The following is a 25,937-nucleotide window of genomic DNA, read 5'->3' on the forward strand; positions in this document are numbered from 1 at the left end:
TGAAAGGATTAAGTAAAACTGGCAAAGGCAAAAGTTCATTTTTTGAGTGTACTGTCTCAGTGCATTCTTTGGCACCTTTAAAAAAACATTTAATATACAACGTAGTGCTGTTAATTTTCTGAGGTTTATTTACTCAGAATTAGTGGTAAATAAATGTATTTTATAAAATATAAAACTGGGGGGCTCCTGGCACAGTTTAAAAAACACTGCTTTAGCATATTAAAATGAATCATCTTATGAATGGTTGTATTCACATCCTATCATTTTTTTCATCTCTTTACAAAGCTACATCAGATTGTTACATATTTGCAAAATAAGTTTGGAAACATTGCACAGTTATAATGTACTCTGACACAATTAAATGTATTTATTAGATACTGATAAATGATAGAGCACTTATAAATGATGCAAACACTGATTTCTAGCATATTCTTTGGCATTACAAAAACAAACATCTTTGCAGAATAATAAGATATATAACTATGCTGTAGCAGTGAAAACAAGTTGCAGCACAAACTAAGGTGTTAAATAAATGTTTCATCTGTAAAATAGACAAAAAATATGAATGTTTAAAGACATGACAATTTGTAATTTACGCACCCTCATGCAATCCCAAATGTACTTGACATGTATAAATTTGTCATTTGTGAGAGAACATTCATGTTTGAAATGTAAACAAGCAGATCCAAGTGCTAAATTCATATTTGTCTCTTTTATATTCATATTTCATATTTGGCACTTTTCATATTTTGGAAATGGGCGTTTACATTTTTACATTTTATTATGAGAGTCATTTAGATTAAAGTTGGGTGTATCTGCTTTTTAGAGCTTCGTCATTTTGTGTATTGTATATAGAGGTAACATACTCGCATTTCAATTTTTAATCCAGTAAATTATAGCACTTTATACCATTTTGCATTGTAGCAAAGCAGCTTTACAGAAATACAGAACAGTACATGCAAACATGATTCATTTTTTAATAAAGAATAAATATGGGGTGAGCAGATCACAAAATAATACAGGGTTAATTGTAACACAGCATTATTTGTAACACAGCTCACTGTCAGAAGATCCTGTGAATTTGTGAAAAGTTATGATGTGCTTTTGTTATGATACTGGATATATGAGAAATTCCATGCCAATTTCATCCTTACCGTGTATAGGTTTAGTAAAGTTTTTAGTTATTGTTTTTAAACATACTGCTATTTCAGATGTCAATTTTGGTTGTTTAAATATCCATGCAAAGTCTCTGTTTTATTATTTTTCATAGTTAAGTAAGTGCAAATTTCAGAATTGTCACATCCATAACATTGCTTCTTCCTCAAAAATACACACACAATTAAATAAAATAAATATAATTTGTTATTTTGTTACCCTTCTCCATAGTTGGGTATTGCTTCTGGGTTGTGTTTTTAATTCACAGAAATCCTGCAAAATATGTTGTCTCCCAAAAACGTGTACTTTTTGGCACATTCATAACACAAGTATTCCTCCCTCGTCTACAACATAAGTAAAGACTTTTTCTAAAGTCTGGACTCATCACGGGTTTAGGAAAATATAAACAGATGGTTCAATATATTGGTAATTAATGCATTTTCTGAGAATTGAAATTTTAAGTTTTGACTGCAAATGTCACATCCATATTGGTGAAATTGCTCATATGTACAATTTCGAGTTGGGACACAAAATCTATATTATCTTACTAACACTAACTTGTTGCCTCAAACATAACACCATTTTAAAACATGTCAACGACTCCTAGTAACTGATAGCTAGGACTGAACTTTTTTTACATAGTTACAGCTAAGCCTCAAGTTTACAATGATAATGAAATTAAAACAATGTAAATATTAAACCAAATGATAACTAAATACAATATCAGGGAAATTAATTGACAATTATGATTTTGCTTTTAATTTTGTCCTTAAAAATGTCTCTCGGTATTTATTCATGCTTTAAATAAGAATGGTAAGATGAAATATCAGGGATGGATGGGTATGATCTATCTCTCATAGACAGATGTACAAATGTGTAAGAATATGATTAATCTAACTTGATTTTTTTTTAATAACTGAGCCAAAACCAAAATCTGGGATGGCATGAGGGTAACTAAATTATAAAATAATTTTTGGGTGAACTATAACTTTCAAATAAACCTACATTCCCCCATAATTAAAACCTGCAAGTACAACCCCTTTGAGTAATAAACATGTGAGTCTGCCTGTGAACCCTTCTGAAGTATTTTTTGTGATTAACTCGTACTGCGTTGCTGAAACTATGCTATGGGAGCACCTTGCGTGATAGACCCAGAAAGCAGAAAACTAAAAAGAGCATCCAGCGAAACAGGTGTCCTTACATTTTATTCTACCTGTCAGATTGTCCTACCCTTGCATTGTTTAGGTGTTTGGTTAAGGGAGGGGTTAGGTTTAGGGGTTGGGTTGGTGGAGGGGTTAGTCCTGTATGTTTTCTATGGGAGGTAGTACAAATCGAAAGAAAACCGGCTTAAGCTTTTTGTTCCTCAGCAAGCATGTGTGGTTTTTGTCAGTGCATAATTTGTGTGTTATGTGCACATCATGAACTGCTACCACTCCGTATGCTGCGCTAATGGCTGTCACTCTTTGAGGAGGGTGACAAGCCGAGTGTTCCTTAGGGTTTTGACTCCGGTGCTGCAGAGGCAAAGTGTATGGTGCAATCAAGGTGATCACAAATGATCTCATGGAGGGGTTTGAGACGGGTCTCTTAACCCTAACCCGCGGTCACTAATGCCCCACCTCTGGATACGGAAGCCTACAATACAGTTTCCTCCACCCAGAGCAGGAGCTCTGTCCATCATTTGTCTTCTTTTGAGGTTGACATTATTTCTGTATACGTGGTGGATGCTTAGAGGTTGTTCCCCTTTATTCATCCTCCTGCCTATGAGGACCTGTTAGAGATGGCGACTAACGCCATGGCACGGTTTAAAGAAGACTGGCCTGAAGAGAAACAGAGTGTGTGTCTTCAGAGCATGTTGGACGAATGCTTTTTAAAACTAAAAAATCAGCCTACCAGTGCAGCATGCCATCAAGGTCATGGAAAGGCTTGTATTCAGCCAATGCCCACACCTCTCACACCACCATGTATTACAAGATTGTGTGAATGGATGAGCACGGATATTTGGCAATGCCTATTTTGGAGCAGACGCTCACAAGCTATCCCCGACCGCAGCATCATCTCTATGTACACCCCAATGACAGCATCATCTCTAAGGACACCCACATGTCGGCAGGGCAGGCCTGCAGATGTATTAGGTTGATGCTTTAAAAAAATTCAGGGGCTGCTGGGCAGGAGCAGCTCTCCACATCATATAGAGCAGAGGTGGTTATGTGCTGACTGTTAAGGTACTGACTAATGGGCCCCAGGTCATTGTCTTGCAGACTTTCTGTCCTCCCCCGTTTAAATTTCAGAATCAGGAGAACCTTAAATTGGTGTGTCCAGTGTAAGCACTGGATGATTATGTTCACAGATTTTCTTCATGGAGATCTGAGCAGCTTTTTGCAAACTCTTAATAAGTGGATAGTTGAGGCTATTTCTCTTGCTTACGAGACCTCTGGATGCCCTTTAATCACTGCCATCAGAGCTCATTCTACTTGGGGTATGTGGGCCTCTAGGGGTTTCCGTTCCAGATGTCTGTAATGCCCTCAAGGTTTCCCATTCGTTCGGTTCTATGAGTTAGATGTCAGTTCCTAGTTAGTAGCTTATGTCTATTCCCATAGCATAGCTTTGTAAAGTAATAATGGTTCCCTGAGAAGGAAACGAGACACTGCGTCTCCCTGCCATACTTCCTGCATCCCTGTCACACCTTGCTTCGGCACATTTTAGCTAAAGCCAGCTTCGCTGGATGCTATTTTTTTTATTTCTGGATCCTACGTCACCCGCCTATGACGTGTCGCCTGACCATTGGACATGCTTCAGACACTATCACGCAGAAGACATTCTCATAGGGTAGCTTCGGTGACACAGCATCTCGTACCCTTTTCAGGGAACCATGGTTACATGTGTAACCTGAGATGTTTTTACAATAAATCATCCTTCGTAATGTAAAGATATTTAATAATGACTAAGGTCCAACTTGAAATCAAACTTTTATACTCTGAATCTCTAGATAGAAAGTTAGATTATAGGACTTTAGCCTGGTTTTCACAGACAGGGGCACATACTGCATGTACACTGTATGTTGGAGTAAACTTCCAAAATCCACCCAATTCTTACCAAGTTTGAGGATGTATAAAATGCTGTTCACACTGACAGTGACTTGAAGTAATTTCTTTGAATTGGCTTCAAACTGAAATGCAGGGTTGCAGCCTTGCTATCTGTAACTTCATAGGTAGTTTTTTGTGTATGAAGATGACTCTGTGCCATTCTTCTTTACACTGTCAGAAAACAAGGTATACCAGCCCAGTGACAGGTTTTATACCTTTTGTTCTGAGAGTGTATGCACAGCCAATCTTTAGTGGTTAAGTGGGTCTCTCAAAAGAAATTTGCATGTGTCCTGATTACTTCCTATGCCAGTTTTGGCGAAACAAATAAGGATCAAAATCCTTTCCGCCAGAAACTACCATTAAATTCATTAATCATAATTATTCAGTGAAGAAGCATTTGGCAACAACATAATCTGATTTCTTTATCCTATTAACGTTTTTATACATTTGTTATGGTACTTTAGTAATCTCTTATAATCTTTTCTTGTTCTCCTTAGCCAAAGAGTTTGATGAAGCAGGAATGGCAGTAAGGTTTGCTTTCCTGTTCTTTGAAACAGCCCTTGCTGAGTGGTTTCAGGCAGAAGTGGCACACCAGATGGTGTGGATGAAACTTGGCACCCATTGCACTGACACAACGCCCCAGAATGGGCTGCTGGCATGCCTGGCACATGCTGCCTCGGGACTGGTGGTAGTGGGCTTCGCACAAGGGCTGGCCCTCATACTCAAAGAAACTTCCAGTCACAAATGGGCTATAGCATTCCTGCAAAAAAATATATGAAGAATTATAAAAATAATAATTGTGTTTGCACTTCAAGCAACAGAATGAATAGATTTAGCATGTTCAATGGCAATTAGTATGAAATTGCTTGGTTGGTTTAACCTCATTGTCAAATATGGACAATCGCAACTGTTGGGTTATAACCCAAAGCTGGGTTGTTGTTACCCAACTATGGGTTGAACAACCCAGCATTTGGGTTGAAAAGCACAGCATTTTGGTTGAAATTAAGACAACTGTTGGGTTTGTCCATAGCTGACCCAACACTATCTAGAATTAACATATAACATATGTTCTCTGATAGAAAATGACATGCTAAACTCATAGGGTGTGTTGCACCAACAAGAATTAAATTAAGCAGAGTTTAGAGCTAATCTAGGGTTTGTTGATCCCAGTTTAATTTTAAAACCTTCATCTGCGATTTATTTTGTCCACCATGATGAATTTGTCGGTATAACTAAACAGCAACAATGTTGACGTTGACATTCAAAAAGGAAATAAACAGTGTAATGTAATTTTTTTTATCATAAGTAACTTCACCTACATACATCGGTAATCTAAAGGGTTTATTCAAAGTAAACACATTTATCGATCTTTTAACAATCTTTTGTATTGATTAACAGAGTCTTTGGATGTACTGTAGGATAGTGAGGGTATCCCGGACTTGACACTTCAAAACCAACAAAACATGTTACTGTGCCGCAAAACTCACTCGGTTGAGACGCTATAATAAAAATATCTTTGAATAGTGCCGCTACGCCCATGGTGCCGGTATCTGATCATTTAGCCACACATTTAATTTTAGATTTTTTTAGTTTAAGAGCATGTAATGTCCGATTTACGTTGTTACATTTCCTTTGGTGTGTAAGTATGTATTAGTACATGTTAACGATATGCAAAAGGTACATTATCATAATTCCTCCCCCTTGGACTCCTGTTAGCATCGCATTTTGATTGAATCTTTCAAACATGGTAAGGAGCATCACATTTCCGGCTGACGTCAGAGGTATTCAGGCCAATCACAACGTACAGATTAGCTTGCCAATCAAGGACACAAAGCTTTTCAAATCCGTGCGTTTCAGGGAGAGAGTGAAATCTGGAGCAACAAAAATGTATGCTATGTGAAAAATAATGTGTTTTTTAACCATAAACCATGCATACACATTGTATTATACTAAATACACAAAATATTGTGTTTTTAGCAATGAAATGGGTGCACTTTAAACCTCCTCAAATGTATTTTTAAAGTTAATCCCTAACTGAGATTAAAGCAGAGTTTAAAGTAATGGAGCAATAGGATTAAAGATAATCTAGGTTTACTGTAAATTTAAACCTGGATCAAAATGACGGTTTAACCCTTTTTATTTTAAAACAAGATTTAAAGTTTGGTGCAATATAATTATTAAATAAGCCTTGATTTAAACCAGATTTAACCTAATCCTTGTTGGTGCAACCCACACGATGAATCTAAAAACAGAACACATGTATTTTCTATAAATGTACGCTCACCAGCGTACGGCTGTCGGCTCTGGACACCGCTCAAATCCCTGTCGCGCCACAGAGCGCCACTTACATAGTTTAACATTAAATAACATCATGTTTGTCCCAAATCGTTAACGATTAACATTGGCTGCTAATGTTATTTATCAATATTATATTGAAGTAGACGCTATCTGACTAAGCTCGCACTATTTAACGTGCACTTCGGTGTACGATACCTCAGAGTTGTCCTAGACGCCATGCGGCGCTTCTCTTCCGGTGTGCAACCACCTTTATAGTCCAAACGTATTTACTGGCACTTTTTACATTTTTTGCTCCTTTTCACAATTGCTTTTAGTTTTTTTATTATTATATTAATATATTAATTATATTTTGCATAATTTCTGTATATGTTTTAAATAAAATGCTAAATAAAATATATAATTTATAAATAATATATAAATAATAATAATACATGCACTATATAAATATGTTTTGAATTAAATTAAACATCCCAGCTAACAATTCCCAACAGGTATGTTTCTTCAAGTTCTGTTCATTTAGACCTGTTGAATCGATCACTATAATATATTCATTCTCACACCTGTAAATTATTTAATAAAGACAGACACTACTAAAAACATTACTGATATTGGCAAGGTAAAACAAAATGAACAGTTCTCCAACTATCATTGAATTTCTATGGTTACTAATGTTTGAGGATAGCACATTCATTTAGAACTTTGAACAAAACGGCTGACTTATCTGTGCATAAAAACATGTATTGCAGACCTTTCAGCCAATCAATCAAGAATTCCAACAGACCATGGAATAAAGGTTAAAAAAAACCTGCAATGTTCTAAGAACATTATTTTATGGTTGCAAAAATTTACCTTAAAAAGTAATCTATACAATTTTTAGATATTTAAAAAAAACTCCCTTCAACGTTTCGGTAATGTTCTGGTAATGTTACTATAATGTTTATAGAATGTTATGTGGGTCCTAAAAATAACCAAACGAGAACCAAGCATAAGGAAAATTAGTAGCACCATTCTCACTGTCTCACTCACCCTACAAACAAAGCACTGTGGATGCCACAAAGAATTCAGAGCCGAGATGTAATTCTCAATGATGGGCTGGGAACAACCCTGACAGCGAGAGGCAAAGAGCGCCAGAAAACACTGCTGGCAATATTGCTGTCCATCACGATCATGAAAACCTGAGAAAATGCATAAATATAGTTACTTGTCAACCTGGAGACATTCAAACAATATTTGAGATTAGGATGCTTAAATGATACAAAAAAATAAAGTCCAATATATAAGCATAGACTTTATTCAGTCCACAGAAAGACAAATACTACCCCCTTCCAGCCTAAGATGAAATCATTATGTAAAATTTCCAAAATACGTTGAATTGTTTTTAACAATGTGCTGTGCTACAACACATCGAAACAAGCACGTCAATTAACAGGAAAATAATTATTTGAGGGAGTGAAAGTAACACATTAAATTTGGACACCCCAGACACCCCTTTAGCTCCGCCACCTTATTAGAGTATTCCACTGTATTGCATAGATGGGCTAAAAACGCTGAAAGTTGCAAAGGGAAAGAGCTGAAGTCTGCCCTGCTGCCGTTTCTCAAATGAAATTTAAAGCAATCACAAATCCCTGTACAGTTTATGAAGCCCCCTATTTTTAGGGGGGCTGAGAAGAATTTGGGGGGGCTGAAGCTTCCCTAAAAATTGCCTAACGATGCCCCCAGGCTACAAGGAGAAACCAGAAGAGTGAAGTACTGAGGAGGAGGTGGGACAACAGCTGATCAAGGCGGAGCCGGAGAGACGAGGGAGTCTGGCGGAGCTATAAGGAGTATGGGCTACTGTGGAGATGATGGGTCGGAGGGCCAAGGCAGAGTCAGGGTCTTGGAGAATGGAGGTAGAGACTGGGGAAACTCCCCCGAGGCGGCTGGCAGATAGTTCCGCCCCAGATCCTCCAACCCTACATTGCCGACATGCTGAGGATAAACTGGGGTGTAAACAGATGCCAGATGTTACGTGGCTGCACTTCTGACTGACGATGATAGAGGAGGGGGGAGAGGGAGGCTGGGTGGGACCAGTGGGGACAAAAAACAGCTGGGCGGACCAGCGAGGATGAAGAATAGCTGGGCAGGACCAGCGAGGACGAAGGAGAGCTGGGCGGGACTAGCGAGGACAAAGGACAGCTGGGCGGCTGTCCGGGAAGGTGGTGAATGGAACCAATTTAGAAAGTCTAAAAGGTGTTCTTCGAGGGAGCAATCTCCATGCTCCAGGCACAAAAGCTGTACCGCAGGGATGTCCATCACAGTGTGAGGGAAAACTAAAACTAAACATGATAATTATAGACGGAAAACAAAAGACACTGACACAGGACGCCACTAAACACTGTTTTGGTCCAATCTTCTGTAACGGTTATTTTGTGCAGAGTGATGAGGAGGACTTTAATAATACACTGAGGAAACAAACATCAAACATACCACAAATGAAATCGGACAAGGACTGAACTAAGGCAAGGGTATAAGTACACATGATCACAGGTAAATAAAATGACGGTGATAATGATTAACTTAACAAGCAACAGGTGCAGATGCAACCCTATATCACGAAAATGCATGACTATTTCACGCATGGACCAGCGTGACAATGTCACGCTTTGCCGCGTTTGAGCGTGAGCATGTCACGCTTTTCTGTTTGTGTCACTGTCACGTATTGGTTACTCAACTTTTTTGTCCTATTTTCAAACCATTGTCGCTTCGGTTTAGGGTTAGATTTGGTGCTTGTGTTATATGTCACTTTAAGTATTTGTCACTTTAAGTATTGGTTTATAAAAAAAAAGATACAATACTTATTCTTTTATAATTTCTAAACTTTAACCAATTGTCACCTGACGTTGGGGTTAGAGTTTGTTTAGGTAAGGGTGTCATTTTATGTAAATCTAACCCTAAACCGAAGCGACAATGGTAAGAAATTAGGACAAAAAAGTTGAGGTACCAATACGTGACAGTGACACAAACAGAAAGCGTGACATGCTCACGCTCAAACGCGGCAAAGCGTGACATTGTCACGCTGGTCCATGCGTGAAATAGTCACGCAATTTCGTGATACTGGGTTGGCAGATGACAGACGTCTTTATAAACTGTACTTGAATACAGAAGCACATTATTCAGTGAAAGTAATATTTCTAAGAAATAATATGTTGTCAATACCTTCATCTCCAAATGATCGACTGCATTTCACACAGCTAAAGCATTCAGGGTGCCAGGTTTTATCCAGGGCAGTCACCATTTTCTAAGGAGGAAAATTGCATTAGTAGGAATAGGAGCAGAGAATGTGTAAACCTACTAGAGTTTATAATATTATGGGTCGGTTTCCCAGACAGGGTTTAGTTTAATCCAGAAGTAGGTCTTAGTTATATTAAGACATTTATAGTGGCAAGAAAAACTATGTGAACCCCTAGGAATGAATTTGCCATAAAATGGCAACACACAAAAAAGAAGGAGCTCTGTAAAGATTTCAAGAGTTGTTGCACTCTATATGGCTGAAAAGGGATACAAAACAATTTCAAAATGTTAGGACTTCCAGCAGTCGACAGGTAGACAAATTGTCTATAGATGGAGAGAGTTTAATACTTTAATCTTAAATCTTAATGTAAACCCCAGTGCTACTGGGAAATAATTTTATGGACTGATGAAACAAAAGTTTAATTGTTTGGAAAAATACTATGCCGCAAAAAAGGCACAGCTTACCAACATCCAACATAATCCCAAAATTAGGCTTACAAGAATTAAGTTTACACAAACATATACTTACATTGAGTATGGGCTTGTTGCATTGTGCACAGTGAGGTGAGTACAGGGTAAAGTAATCTTGTTCACAATATGGTCGACCATCTTTCTCAAAGAAATTACGATTTCCAAGCTCACATTCACATTCAGAGCAAACAAAATGTTCTGGATGCCAAACCCGTCCTAGAGCTGTGACAACCTAAAATAAATAAGAAAATAATAATATTAGCAAAGTTATTCATAAACATACTAACGTCATGTTGCTTTTTGCTTATGGCACATATGCCATATGGCTTTCATTTGCAGTAAGTTTGAAAACGTTTGTATCTGTTGTATATGTATCGGTTTCTAATGTCTACTTCTTTAAACTAAAAATGTTGTGAAGCAAATAAAGCTCTATTTTCAACTAAATAATTGCATTTAATCAACATTCGCAAAGGTTGCCAATAGAAGAAGAAATTATACTCAAAAGCAACTATTAATGCAGATAAATGTACAAATATTATTATGACATCTTTAGTACAGGCAGGTATGATCAAACACATGGATAACATGGTTACATTAACATGGTTGTACCATGGTTTTAGTAGAAAAATCACAATACAAATTACAATATGATGAAGCAATGTATTTTTTATGTTTGTGTTCACTATGTGTGTTCAAATTGGAATTTTTTGTTTTTACTCTGAACTGTATTAGTTTTTTATTTGATTAATTTTTATTTAATGAATCATTCATCATACCTCCCCTGGTAAGCTTTCACACACCCCACTTTTAAAATGGCTAATGTAGAGGATTTTACCTGTCCTACAACTGGTTTCTGACATGCAGAACAGTTTCCTTTAGAAGATGTAGACACCCCCTGCCTGCTCAGATCCGACTGGAGGAGACCCAGCATGCTGTCCAAGGAACCTCCAGAGGTGGCATGGGGTGGAGCTACAGCCTGCTGTTGTGGAGTGGGCACAGGACTCACAGGTGTGGTTGGCTAAAATAGAATGTGTGGGTCAAAAATTACTTTCAAACTCAAGAAAAAAAATAATAATGCGGAAAAAAAATCTCTGCCCCCAGAAATGTTGAACTTATGCCTTTGGTCAATGGAGTGAACAGAGATGTGTTTGTACGTATTTGTTATCTTATGATTTAAGCAAGGTCCTAATATTCTAAGAGTGACTTATTTTATCTGCTTAGTGTGTACATAGTTGCATTGGTCACAATATGCAGTATCTGTTTCATCGACACCCCAGATGTCCAAGTGGAGCTGATTGGGCTAAGGGAGGATTGTAGGGCTCAGGCAGAGCTGAGTTTGCACCGAAACGAGAGCAATAATAAATGTGTTTGCTCAAATTTTCCTTTCAGCAGTTAGTTTAGAGAGTTTAGAAGGTAGTTATAGGAATTGTTGTATTTACTTTATCTATCTTATTGTTATCTAATTGTTTAATCTTGTTTTATCCTAACTAAATACATCAATAAAAACACAATGAAACATACCGTGCTTTGGACTCTGAAGTCTGACAGAGACGCCATTAGTTTGTCCAGCTCCAGAGTAGCAGATGTAGCCGAGGGTTTCACGGGTCTAGAATCATATAAAAGTATATACAGCCAATATTTTAACTAAATGGCTTATATGTATGTAATCAGTTTTTAATTATAATGATAATTTACATTATTTATATTCAAATAAATGTATATTTTTAAGTGAATTATAAGTTAATGTTTATTATAAAATATACCATATAAAATATTCCGGTGTACTAACCCAGCAGAAGATGCATCACACTTTGTAGACTTGTCATCTTTTTTGGTGGTTGGGAATTGGGCCAAAATTTCATCTAAACTCAAAATAATCAAAATAATATAAGTTTTCCTTTACCAAACTATGTACTAAGGTAAACAATTTTATAAAGTCTTTATAAACCAATGCATCAATCTTAATAAAGTATATTTAAAACAATTTCAAAACATTTTGGTTTACGTGGATGTGGTTTGGTATTCTACCAATTAACTTAAAAGAGATGCCAACTAAGCCCCAAGTTCAAGTAATTTTACAGTAAAATATATATGAATGATATGCATAAATTATATACTTCTATGCTTACATATTTACATATACATGGTTTGACACGGATTGAACCAATGGCTACTTTACAAATGGCTTTTGTGATGTTAAACTATCATCTTACCAATTTTTATGTAAATAATTAATTGCTGATTATTTATATATTTCTAGAGTGATTAGCACTTTGAAATTATGGTTTGTTAAAACCTGCTGACAACAGTCAAAGCTACTGGTCGAAACAGGAGTTGTTTTACCAATATCTGTAGAAAATTTGGGATGTATGAAATGAAACTGGTGAACAAAATGGACACAAAAAGTGGTAACCTTAAAAAAATCCAGTGCACACAGCATATATGCCATAAAACACTTCATTATGAAACCTAAGGGGCTATACATTATTGAGCTGACTTATGCACCTGTTATGTTGAATTGTGTGGCATTGAGCTCTTGCAGTAAATGATCAAGTTCACTGAGACCTCCACCCAATGCTGATGAGGAGGAGAAAGCTGGAGAAGGATCTGCTGTACGAGAAGACTGCGGCTTACGTACCGTACTGAAAAAGAAAATGTTTGAAAATTGTCTGTAACTATCAGACATAATATTAGATAGTTTGTTTAAAATTGAAAATTCTTAAATTTTCACTCACAGCTGTTATATGGTTTTAAGGCACTTGAAATAAGGCTCAGGGGTCATATGGCCTCATGTGGTAATGTATGTTACTTTTAAGTTCACATTTGGGGATTTATATAAACAAGAATTGCCTTTTTCAAAATTTCATATTTTGTGTTCCAAAAAAGAACATGGTTAACAACATAATAATGAGTACACAATAAAATCTTTTTTTGTTTTTGTGTAAATCGTTCCTTTAAATTACAGAACATAATTGATGCAAACATGAATGAATATGGGAATGTAAATGGGTCAATGACGTGACGTTAATTATTCTGTGTCTGTATGGTTTGATTAAATGTAAAAGGGTTAAAATTTCAAAATAGATTTGCAGAATACTTTTAAATTACATCTAAAATTACATACATTCTCTTTTTTGAGGACCAAGTCTAAAATTTGGGGTTTTATTTCATTTTGAAAAAAAATTTTGAGGGATAAATGCAAAAATGTCAATGTGGTGTAAGCGGTCAATTGATGTAACTAGTATTTTTTTATAAAATATAAATATAAATATATTCATAAACAAATGTGGAATAAAATATAATCATCTAGCATTATATGATTTTTTTACATAATTTTTTACAACATTTGTCAAAGATTATTTAGAAAACAGAGGTGTTTTCAGCCTAAGTCAGAACAAATATTACACAAACGCATTAAAAATTATTACTTTTTTTATGATTACGCTTACATGCCATCAAGGTGGATAAAATAATTGATATTTCTCATTCTTTGCATTGAAATAAACCTGATGCGTGCTTTTAAAAAGTTTTTTAACCAAAGCGTTTTTGTCAATGACCCAAATATGTAGAAATGACCATTATGGTATCCCCAACACGAGACATCCTAAAGCTCATGTTCTTACAATAAGAACAGTCCAGGTCAGGTCTTCAGGTGAAGTGCGAAGCAATTTGAATGAAAAGGATTGTAACTAAATGGTGTGTCGTGTCCACTTGTATAGCCCTGTTGAACACTCTGAGGGGCATATCATAATCAACAACATGTCATCAACAATCTGAAATGGTGTAATTCAGCGGAGTTGTTAACTCAAAAATGTGTTCTGTGTTTAAAAGCCCTTACTCTATTGACTATAAGAGGGCATAATGTTTTCAATAAATACCTGTAAAGTTTGTCTGGGTTAGAGTTCTGAGATCCATTTGATTTCATTGCAGCAGAAACAGTCTTTGAAAGAGATAAATAAAAAACACATTTAGTAAACATTACCTTGGTAAGTAGATCAATATTTTTGTATGGACAAAAGTTGTACTGTATGCTTGCTTTTCATTCATGTTGTGATAACATACTTGTTGCGGTGTGTATGCTGGAGGTGGTGGTCGGGTTTGAACAGAATCCTGAGCACTGGCTGAGGGGTCAGTGGGTACTGGAGGGTCAGAGGTCAGCAGGACAGGACAGCGAGCAAGAGGGAAGGCTGAATTCTCCAGATCAGCTAACAGAGCATCTAAAAAGAAAAACAAATCTAATGAGAAACATTTCATAGAAACTTCTTATGGGGACATTAGATTAAAATATAAATCATATTCTGTAGTATTATCTATAATAAATTGATAAACTGTAGTAAATACTTCAGTATATCTTTAAGGGGACATTTCACAAGACTTTTTAAGATGTAAAATAAATCTTTGGTGTCCCCAGAGTACATGTGTAAAGTTCTAGCTCAAAATACCATATATATAATTTATTATAACATGTTTATAATAACAAATTTGCCAATTTGTAGGTGTGAGCAAAAATGTGCCAGTTTTAGGTGTGTCCTTTTAAATGCAAATGAGCTGATCTCAGCACTAAATGGCAGGTTGGATAATGCAGATTAAGAGGTGGTATTATCCCCTTCTGACATCACAAGGGAGCCAGATTTCAATAACCTATTTTTTTCACATGCTTGCAGAGAATGGTTTATCAAAACTAACTTACTGGGTTGTTCTTTTTCACATTTTCTAGGTTGATAGAAGCACTGGGGACCCAATTATAGCACTTTAACATGGAAAAAGTCCGATTTTTTTATGTTTAAAAATACCATAGTATGAATTCTACTACAGTCCACTATTGTAGATGCTAAAGTATAATACAGTATTTGTGACACTGCCTCTGAAAAGTCTCATATTGTTGCTGGCAGTTCAAAACCTCTTATATCCGATATAATATATTATTTTTTCAAAATAAACACTTGTTTGTCTAAGTTGATAGTGTGGTTTTATATATTGCTAGACACTTGGTCATGTGACAGAGATGCTTCAAAGTATGTGCAGCAATCTATTTGCAGTATAGACATTTGATTTGATTTCTAATGTTTTGGATCTTTGTGTCATGAATAAACACAAAATGTGCTTAAAAACAGCTGAAACTCTGCAAAGCCGGCAGTTACGTTTCCGTGTGATTGCATACCATTTGTTGCGGCTGGTCACTGTCATCTTTTGGTAGTGTATGAGTCATATTATAGGGGCTTGATAAGTCAGGTGAGGATACGCAATGATCAAAAAGATCCAATCAGGGAGAGAATGTGGGCAGCCACGCCTCCGCCAAGTCTCCATTTAGTTCTGTTTATACTGCAGCACAACACTGGAGTTAAACTAAAACAGAGTCAGCAACTTTTTCAAAAGTCTCCAGTTTCGAGGGTCAAAAACTCCAGAGTAGTGTGGATGCCAGGCATCAAATGTATGAATTAAAATAAATAAAAAATACACATTTGATCTTTGCCTCAAATGCTTGGGCCAAGCCCATGTCAAGGCAACAATTGTAAATGGTTCACACTCTCTCTTTGAAAGCAGGCCCATCAGAACATTGAGGTCATGACTTTGATTTTTTAATAAGCAATCTGTTGGTTAGGCCGTCTGCCTTGGGGTGAGCTTAATATGAGGACAATGAGCTGTCAATTAGAACATTGAAGAGTGGGCTCCTGCTTTCAAAAGAGGACAATGCCTTGTACAGTATAGGTTTAGAATATATAAATAAATGTTTAGAATATTTGAGCATATTTAGTTTGTTTCTATTAACCTTTTTGTTATGTATGTATTGTTTCTGGATTATGTGTTAAACATTGTTTATTTCAGGCAGAAGGAAGCATAACTTCCTTTCTGTGATCAGCTGTTAAACAAAGCCAAACTCAGTTAGCAGCCGTGTTTACCCAGGCCTTCCACTTTCCCCTTCACACTCTCTGTTGGACAATTGCTTAAAGCACAACACGCAGCCTTACCACTTAAGGTGTGTATGGGACATGAAAGACCTGAGTGTGGTCTATCACATACCATAATAGACACTAACACTCAGGCAATAATTGCTTCTAAAAGCCAGCTGTATGCCTTGAAGTGGCAGGGTTGTGCGAATAGGTAAAGATCCACAGTGATGCACCTGTAAGGTGTGCTTGCCTCTCTTAACAAAACAGGCTGGAGAGAAGGCTGGCCCCATCCACCTTGAACGTATACAGAGCCGGCCCTAGACCTTCGGGGGCCCTAAGCACAATTTGGTCGGGGGCCCATTTGACCGTTTTAAAGGGGACAGAGAATGAAAAACCATTTTTACCTTGTCTTTGTTGAATAATGGTAGTCTACCCGCATTCACAAACATACAAAAAGTGCTAGACATGTAAACATCTCAGTCTCATAGAAATTCCTCTTTTAGAAATGTCAGCCAGAAAACAGCCCAATCTGAAAAACTGATGCTTATGACATCACATGCATCTCACTGCCCCTCCACTTTAAAATAATTGGCTACATTTTTTGAGTGGCAGCAAAGTCAGCCAATCAGTAATGAGATTGCAAGTTAAGCCAGTAGGGGGAGCCAAATAGGTGCAAAACCACTTGTTTAAAATCCCCCACCCTAATAGAGCGTTCTGAGAGAGTTTTTTAGGAAGCTTCTAAGGCATTACAGACCCAAACAAAGAATTTTTTGTCTACATGTCACATCACAGAACAAGGATAAATACCCCGTTCAATCATTCTATGTCACCTTTAAGTAAGGCCTAAAGAAAAGAAATGACTACCTTATAACTATACTGTACATATTATATCTACTATGTTATTTTTTTTATTTTGTCTTTTAAATTATGTTTTTTAATTATTCTATGTATACTGTATGTTAATGATCTTTTTTACGCTGCTGGTCCTGAGTACGTTCTTATGTGGCAACATGTAGCCTACAGAATGACAATAAAAGACCTTGGGGTGTTCCCGGACAGGGATTATCTTAAGCCAGGACTCTGCCTTAGTTTAATTAGAAAACATAACCAATTTTTACAAACATGCCTTACTAAAAACATTATTTGTGTGCATTTTGAGGACAAACAAAGGGCACTGGTGTATTTTAAGATATGTCAGTGCAAGCTTTTTTCAATTTGGACAGCTCTTAGCCTACTTTTATTTTAGTCCATGACTAGTTTAATTTCTGTCAGGGAAACTGCCCCCTTGAGTTCTTGATTTGAGTTCCATGTTTGATGTCTAACAGGAAAAATATGATACCACTAAACTGAATGGCAGTGCAGTGCAACGAACACACACTGATGAACTTGCTGAAAAAAAAGACTGATAAAGTGATTTTCACTGACCATTAAAGAAACATTTTTACAAACCAGAGTTTAAAGGAACATGCCCATATTTTGGGAATTTAGCTTATTCACCGTATTCCACATAGTTAGATAAGTCCACACATACCTTTTTAATCTCCGTGCGTCCTGTAACTCTGTCTGACACACTCACCGCTAGCTTAGCTTAGCACAAAGACTGGAATTAAATGGCTCCAGCTAGCATACTGCTCCCAATAAGTGACAAAATAACGCAAACATTGTCCTATAAATATGTTGTGATTTGTATAGTCACACCGTTTACAAATAACAAGATGATATGAGACACAGCGATCTTTTAACAGTATACGTACTGGGAACTATATTCTCAGAAGGCGAGGCACTACTTGGAGTGTTTAGCACAACTCTGACCGAACTCTCTGCTCCTCACCAGGGGCTTCTCGGGTTCTGCGAGCAAATCACTCCGCCCAAGTAGCAGTGCTTTGCCTTCTGAGAAAATAGTTCCATGTATGTATATGGTTAAACGATGTCTGTGTGTCATATGACCTTGTTATTTGTACAAGCTGTGACTATACAAATCACAACATATTTATAGGAAAATGTTTGCGTTATTTTGTCACTTATTGGGAGCAGTGTGCTAGCTGGAGCCATTTACTTCCAGTCTTTGTGCTAAGCTAAGCTAGCAGTGGGTGCGTCAGACAGAGTTGCAGGACTCATGGAGATGAAAAAGGTATGTGTGGACTTATCTAACTCTGGGGGATATGGTGAACGAACTAAAATCCCAAAATATGGGCATGTTCCTTTAAGAGGCACAAACAACAGCCTATATATAATTCAAATGAAATAGAGTAAATAGAATAATATTTAAATAAAATATTATATAAAATAATAAATAGAACACTTAAATGTTAAATTTTTTCAAATAAACAACATTAACCATAATATCTAAAACACCACAAACAAGATTAAAAGTAGGTAACATTCGCTATAACAACCGCCTTACTATATATTATCCCTTACGTAAATAGCATAACAATAGTTAATAGGCTTGTTTGATATGAGCTAAATCTGCGCATAACCGATCACCGGTGATCAGCGCGAGATGCGTTTTTCAACTTGTTCTTGACTTATGACATTCATATTTTTTATTAATTCCTTTAAACTTTTGTATTGGTGTTGGATTAGTTGTACTGTGAGCTGTTTATATTTTACACAAAAACGAATTTAGACTTAGATTACATCCCAACATTTACTAAGTAGCCTTCCAGTAATGAACAGTTCACCTTTGTTGATTCTCCTTACAAACATCTTAATGTAAATGCATTTGTTGGTATTTCAGTTGCATCTATTTAATCCGCGATAAAATACGCGAACGCGATCTCTTCCATTGCTGATGTTTGCAGTCCACAACAAAGCGAGATTCATGAAGCGTCCGGCTTGCCTACAGTTTTTTCACTCCTCCCCTTACTGCAGCCGTCTGTGCTCGTCTAAATTCCAGGCAAGGCAAGCTGCATCTCAAAGGCCCTGTCCCAAATGGCGCACTTCATGTGGACTTTCGGTCTTGTGGCCTTAAATTGCGCGTTCTCGCTTAGTCTACGAGTCCGTAGGGTGTCCCATCTGTCATTTTTACGCTTTGAAGTGTGCTCATCAGCGCCTCCTTTGCCCCCTTGATGCGGTCTTCAGCGAAGCCCGCACTGCAGCAGGCTTCGCGCACTTTGCCAACCCAGAAGTCCTTGCGAAAGGGCAATCAGACCAATCAGGCGACGGAAGGGAGGAGTTCACACTGACGGGCAAGCTCTCTTCCTATTTCCGGGGTGATGCTCGAGTCTGTCCCAAAATACGACTCCGGTGCACCCACGTGGACTCACATCAAGGGTCCCTAAAGTCTGGACTACGTGATGTCATCAAAGTGTGGACTCTGAGGAGGACCACAAGTCCGGAGTGTGCCATTTGGGACAGGGCCAAACAAGCCTAGTCTGACAATGATCAGGTGATGAGTGACATCATAGGGTCAGTCAGGGTCAAGATTAGCGGGGAACTCGCCATAATAAAGAACTAAATAAAAACAACTGTGCTTATTATGATGCCCGATAAAGAGCGCTGTAGATCCATTTCTTTTTATTTATTTTATGTTACTTTTGATGTATATATTTTTTTTCAACCACTAGCTGGCAGTGACTCTATGGGGCCCTCTGCTGGCCACGGGGCCCTTTGCAATTGCAAGTGTCGTTTAGTGGCTGGGCCGGCTCTGAACGTATACATGACCTTATACCTGCTGTTCAACTTCAGTACATGCCTTGTACATTTATCTGGGTAGCATGGAGAGCTTCAAACACTCTGAGCAGCTTTTTTGTTTGCTTTGGGGGGAACAGAAGGCTTTCTTCCAGAGGAAAAGCCACTGCATTGTGTGCCCCACCCTTTGGGAGCACAAATACCATCAATACTCTTGGGTGTTGCATTGTCAAGTGCCGCCTCCCTAACAGGCATCTGTAGAGTGGCAAGTAGGTTTATACTGCATACCTTTGCAACACACTGTGTGTGTGAAAAACAGGTAACCTATTTGTTACTATTGCAACATCTGTTGCCTAATGGCTGCTACTCCATTGAACCACCTTAGCACAAATGTTAAGTCGCACAGGACTGTGTTTCCCAAAAGCATCATAATCGTAGATTCTACAAATCATTTTAGGTTCTTGGGCTGTTTCCCAAAAGCATCGTCACTTAAGTAGTAATTGAAATTGTCGTAGATCCATGAGCACTCGGAAGTAATCGTTAATCCATAAGTGCATCTTAAGGTGACAGAGTTACAAGGGCCCCTGCAGCACAATTGTCAAATTGCACCTTTACTCCTGTGCTATGATGATAATGTAATGTTTTTAAATGCATCTTTATTTATTGGGTTCTACTTTGTTTATTTAAGTTATTAAATAATGGAACATAAATGAATAAAGAAGGAAAATTTTTGGTAAAAGTTGTACTAACAAATGGATGAATGGTTGCTGGCAATTGCTGCTTCATTTAATCAACAATAAGCATGTTGTATATGGGAAATGGCATCTGATTAAAGAAACACAATTAAAGCTTTTTAAGCTTTTATAATGTTCACACATCAGACACTAGAAGAGATGATCAAAAAGATTATTTCACAATGCACAAATTATTAAAAACATTTAATTAGTCATTGAACAAAATTAAACAGTATTATTAAGTGCACATTAGCTGAATATTATTAGGCTAAACATTAAAAAATCGACTGATACAATTACGAGTGACTATATAGGTGACATTTAAGCACTTGACAAACAAATAACGGCTCGTAAGTAGCACTTGAATCCCAGCTGCGAGCGATTGTTTTATGTGCATTTTTTGGGAATCGCACGTAAATGAATAACAAACTTTCGTAAAGTTGCTTTTAAAAAGCTCTCAAGTGCTAAATTTAACGGCGCATTCACACGGGGCAAAAGCATTGACGCTTGACAGAAGGGTTGTCTGAAGCGTGGCCAACAGCCAATCACAGTGGCCGCAGCACATGCTCCGATCTTCCATAAACGTAATTGGCTGGCTCTGCCTAGGTTATTTGCATAAGGCGATATGATTGGCTGACGCACGCGTTGCCGCTTGAAAAGTTGAGAAATGTTCAACTTCTGCCGCGAGCAACGGCAGTGACGCAGCGTCGACGGATCAACAATTCAGTTCGCCAACGCTTGAAGACACCCATTTACGATGCATTCACACGGTGCGTTAGCGTTAACGCTTCCCATTCACTTTCAATGGGTGACGTCATGGGTTGCCGAACTGAATCGTGGATCCGTCAGCGTCGTGTCACTGCCGTTGCTTTCGGCAGAAGTTGAAAATTTCTCAACTTTTCAAGCGGCGACGCGTGTGTCAGCCAATCAGATCGCCTTATGCAAATAACATAGACTGAGCCAGCCAATTACGTTTATGGAAGACCGGAGCATGTATTGAAGCCACTGTGATTGGCTGTTGGCCACGCTTCAGACAAGCTTTCCGTTAAGCGTTAACGCTTACGCCCCGTGTGAATGTACCGTAACGATGCATTCACATGGGGCATCAGCGTTAACGCTTAATGGAAGGCTTGTCTGAAGCGTGGCCAACAGCCAATCACTGTGGCCGCAACACAAGCTCCGGTCTTCCATAAACGTAATTGGCTGGCTCTGCCTAGGTTATTTGTATAAGGCAATATGATTGGCTGACGCACGCGTTGCCGCTTGAAAAGTTGAGAAATGTTCAACTTCTGCCGCGAGCAACGGCACTGACGCGGCGCCGACAGATCCACAATTCAGTTCGCCAACGCTTGACGTCACCCATTAAAAGTGAATGGGAAGCGTTAACGCTTACGCTCCGTATGAATGTGCCGTAACTCTTTCTCTGCCAGCATTTTTTATTTTTATTTAATGCCTACCAGAAAAATTTATTTAAATATATAAACATACAGTATATCAAATGAAAGAACAGACCCTCTGCCTTTAAACAAAAAAAGCATGCTTATTTGTGAAAATAAGCATTTCAATTACTGACTAATAACCTTTTCATTGCCATTAAAGTGACATTTCTCAACCTAAACATAAGAGGATGAAAACATGTCAGGCGCACTTAGAGGGTTTTGCATCTGAACTTAGCAAAAGTACCAGCCACACAGCATGACATTTGAGAGACTTATATACTAATAATATTTTGTGTTAAAACAAGGTAGACTGTGTGTCAATTGTAGAAAAACATTCACAGGCACATTAAGAAGAAGGAAAACATACAGACAGAAGATTACGTACCAAACATAACAATACGAGGACTGAGATGGTAGCTAGGTGCATCAGGAACTCCTGAAGAAAGACAGACAGGCAAAGAAATTACAGAGAGATGGACAGACAGACAGTATTAGCCAGCACAGCAAAAACTGCAACCATTAGCCTGTTTTTACAACAGACAAAAAGAAAAACCTGCCCAGTTTGCTCAATGTATAGAAATGTGGTTGGACAAAGTTGAGCTCCTGAAAACCTCCAAAGATGGCATGTTAATTTGGCATGTTAAGATGGCAAGGGAAATTGTAGACTGCATTTTTGACAGCTATGCAAAGAGGAAGTGTGTTGTCCTGTTGATAGCATGCATGTTCATAATCTTTCGTTTTTTAATGTGTATCTAGTTTCTATTCATTTTTGATGTACAACATGCATATAGCATAAAGTGTAGTATGTTGAAGAAAAAGTTTCAAATATTACTGAAGTAGTATTATTCGTCCAAATCATTTAATAGGCTTTTGTGAGAAACCTTTAAGCATTAAAATTAAAACATTCAAACATAGTGACAAAACACATAAATTAGTGGAGTTAGATGTCATGGATGGGTATATTAATAAATGACAACTTAAATCTGGTCTGTTCTTCACACAAAGACATTCACTAAGCACAGGTCATTACATGTGGATATTTTCATGTCACTAGGTATTAAAACTTTGAATGTGAGTGGGGCTTACTAAGAGTGAAATTTAGCAAGGATTGATAGTGTGCAGGATTTCATCATTTTTTATATTTTGGGTTCAACAGTGTTGTTGGACTATCTTCCTATACAAACCTATAGTTCCTCCAAGTGTGCCAAGTTTTTGTGCAATCTTTTGCTTTGTAGATTATGTTATTCTTATTAATACACTAGAAAAGTATATCAACATCAATGGTTAGGCATCAGTCTTATTTATTCAATGGTTAGCTCTTTATGTAAATAGAAAAATGTCCCATAATAGATGGAATGCCACATACGTTTTAGGTTCTGTCCTTTTCCCGCTATGCATGCTTTCTTTAAGAGACATTACTAGGAAATATTGAGTCAGTTTTTTCTTGTTATGCTGATAAAATCCAGCTTCACATCTCAGAAGCTGGTGATACTCACCATTTTTAAAGGATCATGAACCTCTTTCTTTTAGCTCTACCTCGCTATTGTTTTGAAAAATGCAACTTAAACAGTTATGGACGCTGTGAGGGCGGGAAGTCAAATCATACATACCAAACAACAGCGGTATGTCAGAAAAAACTAAACATATATACATATTTAATTAAAAACCAGTGTCAAGTAAAACTGTTACAGTTAAAATATGACAGCACCATATTTGAAGAGAATAAAAAGCCCTTCGGACATGTTACCCCAACCTTGACGCAAACTGCCTTTATGAGCAAAGCTTTCCCGAGAAAAAAGGTTGCAACAGACAAACACTTAAGATGTGTAAGAAGTTGATGGCCAACCAAGTAACCGCCGTCAGAGTCTAGCCCTAACAGCATTGCAGGGAAAATCATCCAACGTACTTACACACTTACTCCATGGAAACAACCTATGCGACCTATGAACTTCTTCAACTAATACATGTATAAAGTATCGGTCATAGGGCCAGACCACGCGCACATCACATGAAAAATAAAGCAAAATTCCCATTGGATAAGGGCATACAGTCTCATTAATATTTCTGAGACACTTATGCGTCATCGATGTACTGAAGTACTTTGCCATGTCCCAACCTGTGACATTGACATGATGCAGATTTCATGACCCTTTAACCCCAACAGACTGGCCTAAAGAAATCAAAGAATGGATAGCCAGAAATTTTCTGATTATAGATTCTAATAAGACAGAGGTGCTTATTAAACCACATAATGAATCCTTCTAATTCAACCCATGTTGACGTTGAGCCATATCTCACTACTACTCGAGCATTATGGCTGTAATAATCGAATCTAGTCTAATCTAATATAATATAATCTAATATAATTTCAACAATAGAATCCAAGTATGTTTAATAATATTACAAAGCACTGATAATCTCTCTGCCAGGATATTCAAATTATTTGAAATAACAAAGCATATTAAATGAGTAACTAGTTAGTTATTACCTAGAAAGTTAGCTAAATCCAGCATAAAACATAAACCCTAATCCAAACAGACTGCCAGAGACACTTCAGAATACACATGCGTAACGCACTGTGTTCATATAAGGAGCTGAAATTCTCCTGTTTGGGAATTCAAACCATATTTAGAGCTACATGCCTGTTTGGCTTGGCGTAATTCTGCCACATAACAACCCACTCTAAATTCACGAGGAGTGATGCTACAAATTACCTCCAAAAACATTGGACAAAACACCCAAGAAGAACTGACTTCAAGTCATATCAAGGTACAATGATAATACCATTACTATGATACTGAATGTTTACCATCTATTTTCCAAATGCTCATAGTACCTCAAATATTACTTATGCACTATGGTCTTTTGATATACTATGAATATAACCTTAAGTTCAGGGTTTTTGAAAGTACTGTAATACTATGGTATGACAATGTAACATATTCATAAACATGGCCTGTCCACCTCCTCCATCAAAAAAACAAGATAATAATACCATAGTTTTTTTTTTTTTTTTTCATTTACAAATATCAATCCTTTCAGGAATTAGAAAACAGTAGGCTATGCGATTGCCAGTTAAAAAAGTGAAAGGGCGTGGGTTTCTTCATAGGATCCATTCAGCCTTTTTTCTTTCTTTCTCTCTCCTCAAACGTTACCAGATGTGGGCAGATGTAAAATGACTGCTAGCCTACAGGAAGAGTCTACACTTTATCAAATTTCTAAATACGCTTAATTAACCTATTGAGAAAGTAGACATTAACATAAACTTTAGTTTACATGAAGAACAAATGTATTTAGAATAAAATCATCCTAAAAACATGTATGGTTTGATAATAGAATACAAAGCGGATACGTTTCATTCTTGCTTATCTTTGTCTTAAGTTCATCAGCTTTAACAAATAAAAGTTTATCGCCCCGCCAAAACGACTCCTCTATTACCTTAGCTTTCCAACCTTTCCATATTCCTCATTTCTACTGCTTCAGTTTATTAATGTAGCGAAAAGAAAATCTATGAAACGTGTAACAAAAAAAACTGATATTACCTACCTAAATCGTCCATTAGAAAATAATCAAATTCTTGTTGAAAGGAATAGGTATTGGAAATATAACTGTGATGGTTTTTCTTTGTCGCAAGAAATTATCCCCGTTCGTCCGCAACAAGTTTCCAGGCTCGGAGTTTTCCCTTCAAACTGTACTGTTTTCTTTTCCAGAGGATGTAACGGGCCTGCGGAGGCGGGTCGGGTGACATTCCCAGCCCATATTTGGGATTGAAAATTGTAAATTTGTGGCGGACGCCTTCGTTCAAAATGAACGCAGCGAGTCACTCCAAGGGGTCAAAACAACGGGATACTGCCAACAAATGAGCAGATGTTGTGAATTAGAGCGCACGAACACATACCCTAATATGCTTAGGCTCTATACTGCATCACCAGTTATTGCCTGAAAATCTCTTGTTGGATTTAA

At 37.4% G+C, this 25,937-nt stretch overlaps 1 protein-coding gene across 2 annotated transcripts; it reads right to left on the reverse strand.

Moving 5' to 3' along the window:
* Positions 1–333: 333 nt before the first annotated feature.
* LOC135720518 (transforming growth factor beta-1-induced transcript 1 protein-like) lies at positions 334–25,714 on the reverse strand. 2 transcript variants are annotated; one of them, XM_065242679.2, is made up of 12 exons: positions 25,521–25,714; positions 22,360–22,410; positions 14,340–14,494; positions 14,156–14,217; positions 12,783–12,919; positions 12,067–12,139; positions 11,799–11,883; positions 11,113–11,295; positions 10,336–10,509; positions 9,732–9,813; positions 7,563–7,711; positions 334–4,998 (listed from the first exon to the last, which is right to left on the reverse strand). In XM_065242679.2, exons 1-12 carry the CDS (start codon positions 25,531–25,533, stop codon positions 4,732–4,734), a joined length of 1,431 nt encoding a protein of 476 aa, XP_065098751.1. In that variant the 5' UTR covers positions 25,534–25,714; the 3' UTR covers positions 334–4,731. The 2 variants fall into 2 exon arrangements, with proteins under 2 accessions (XP_065098751.1, XP_065098752.1); XM_065242680.2 differs by lacking the exon at positions 22,360–22,410.
* Between the last annotated feature and the right edge of the window lie 223 nt (positions 25,715–25,937).

The sequence above is a fragment of the Paramisgurnus dabryanus genome, chromosome 1 (genome assembly GCF_030506205.2).
Source record: "Paramisgurnus dabryanus chromosome 1, PD_genome_1.1, whole genome shotgun sequence".
NCBI lineage: Eukaryota > Metazoa > Chordata > Actinopteri > Cypriniformes > Cobitidae > Paramisgurnus > Paramisgurnus dabryanus.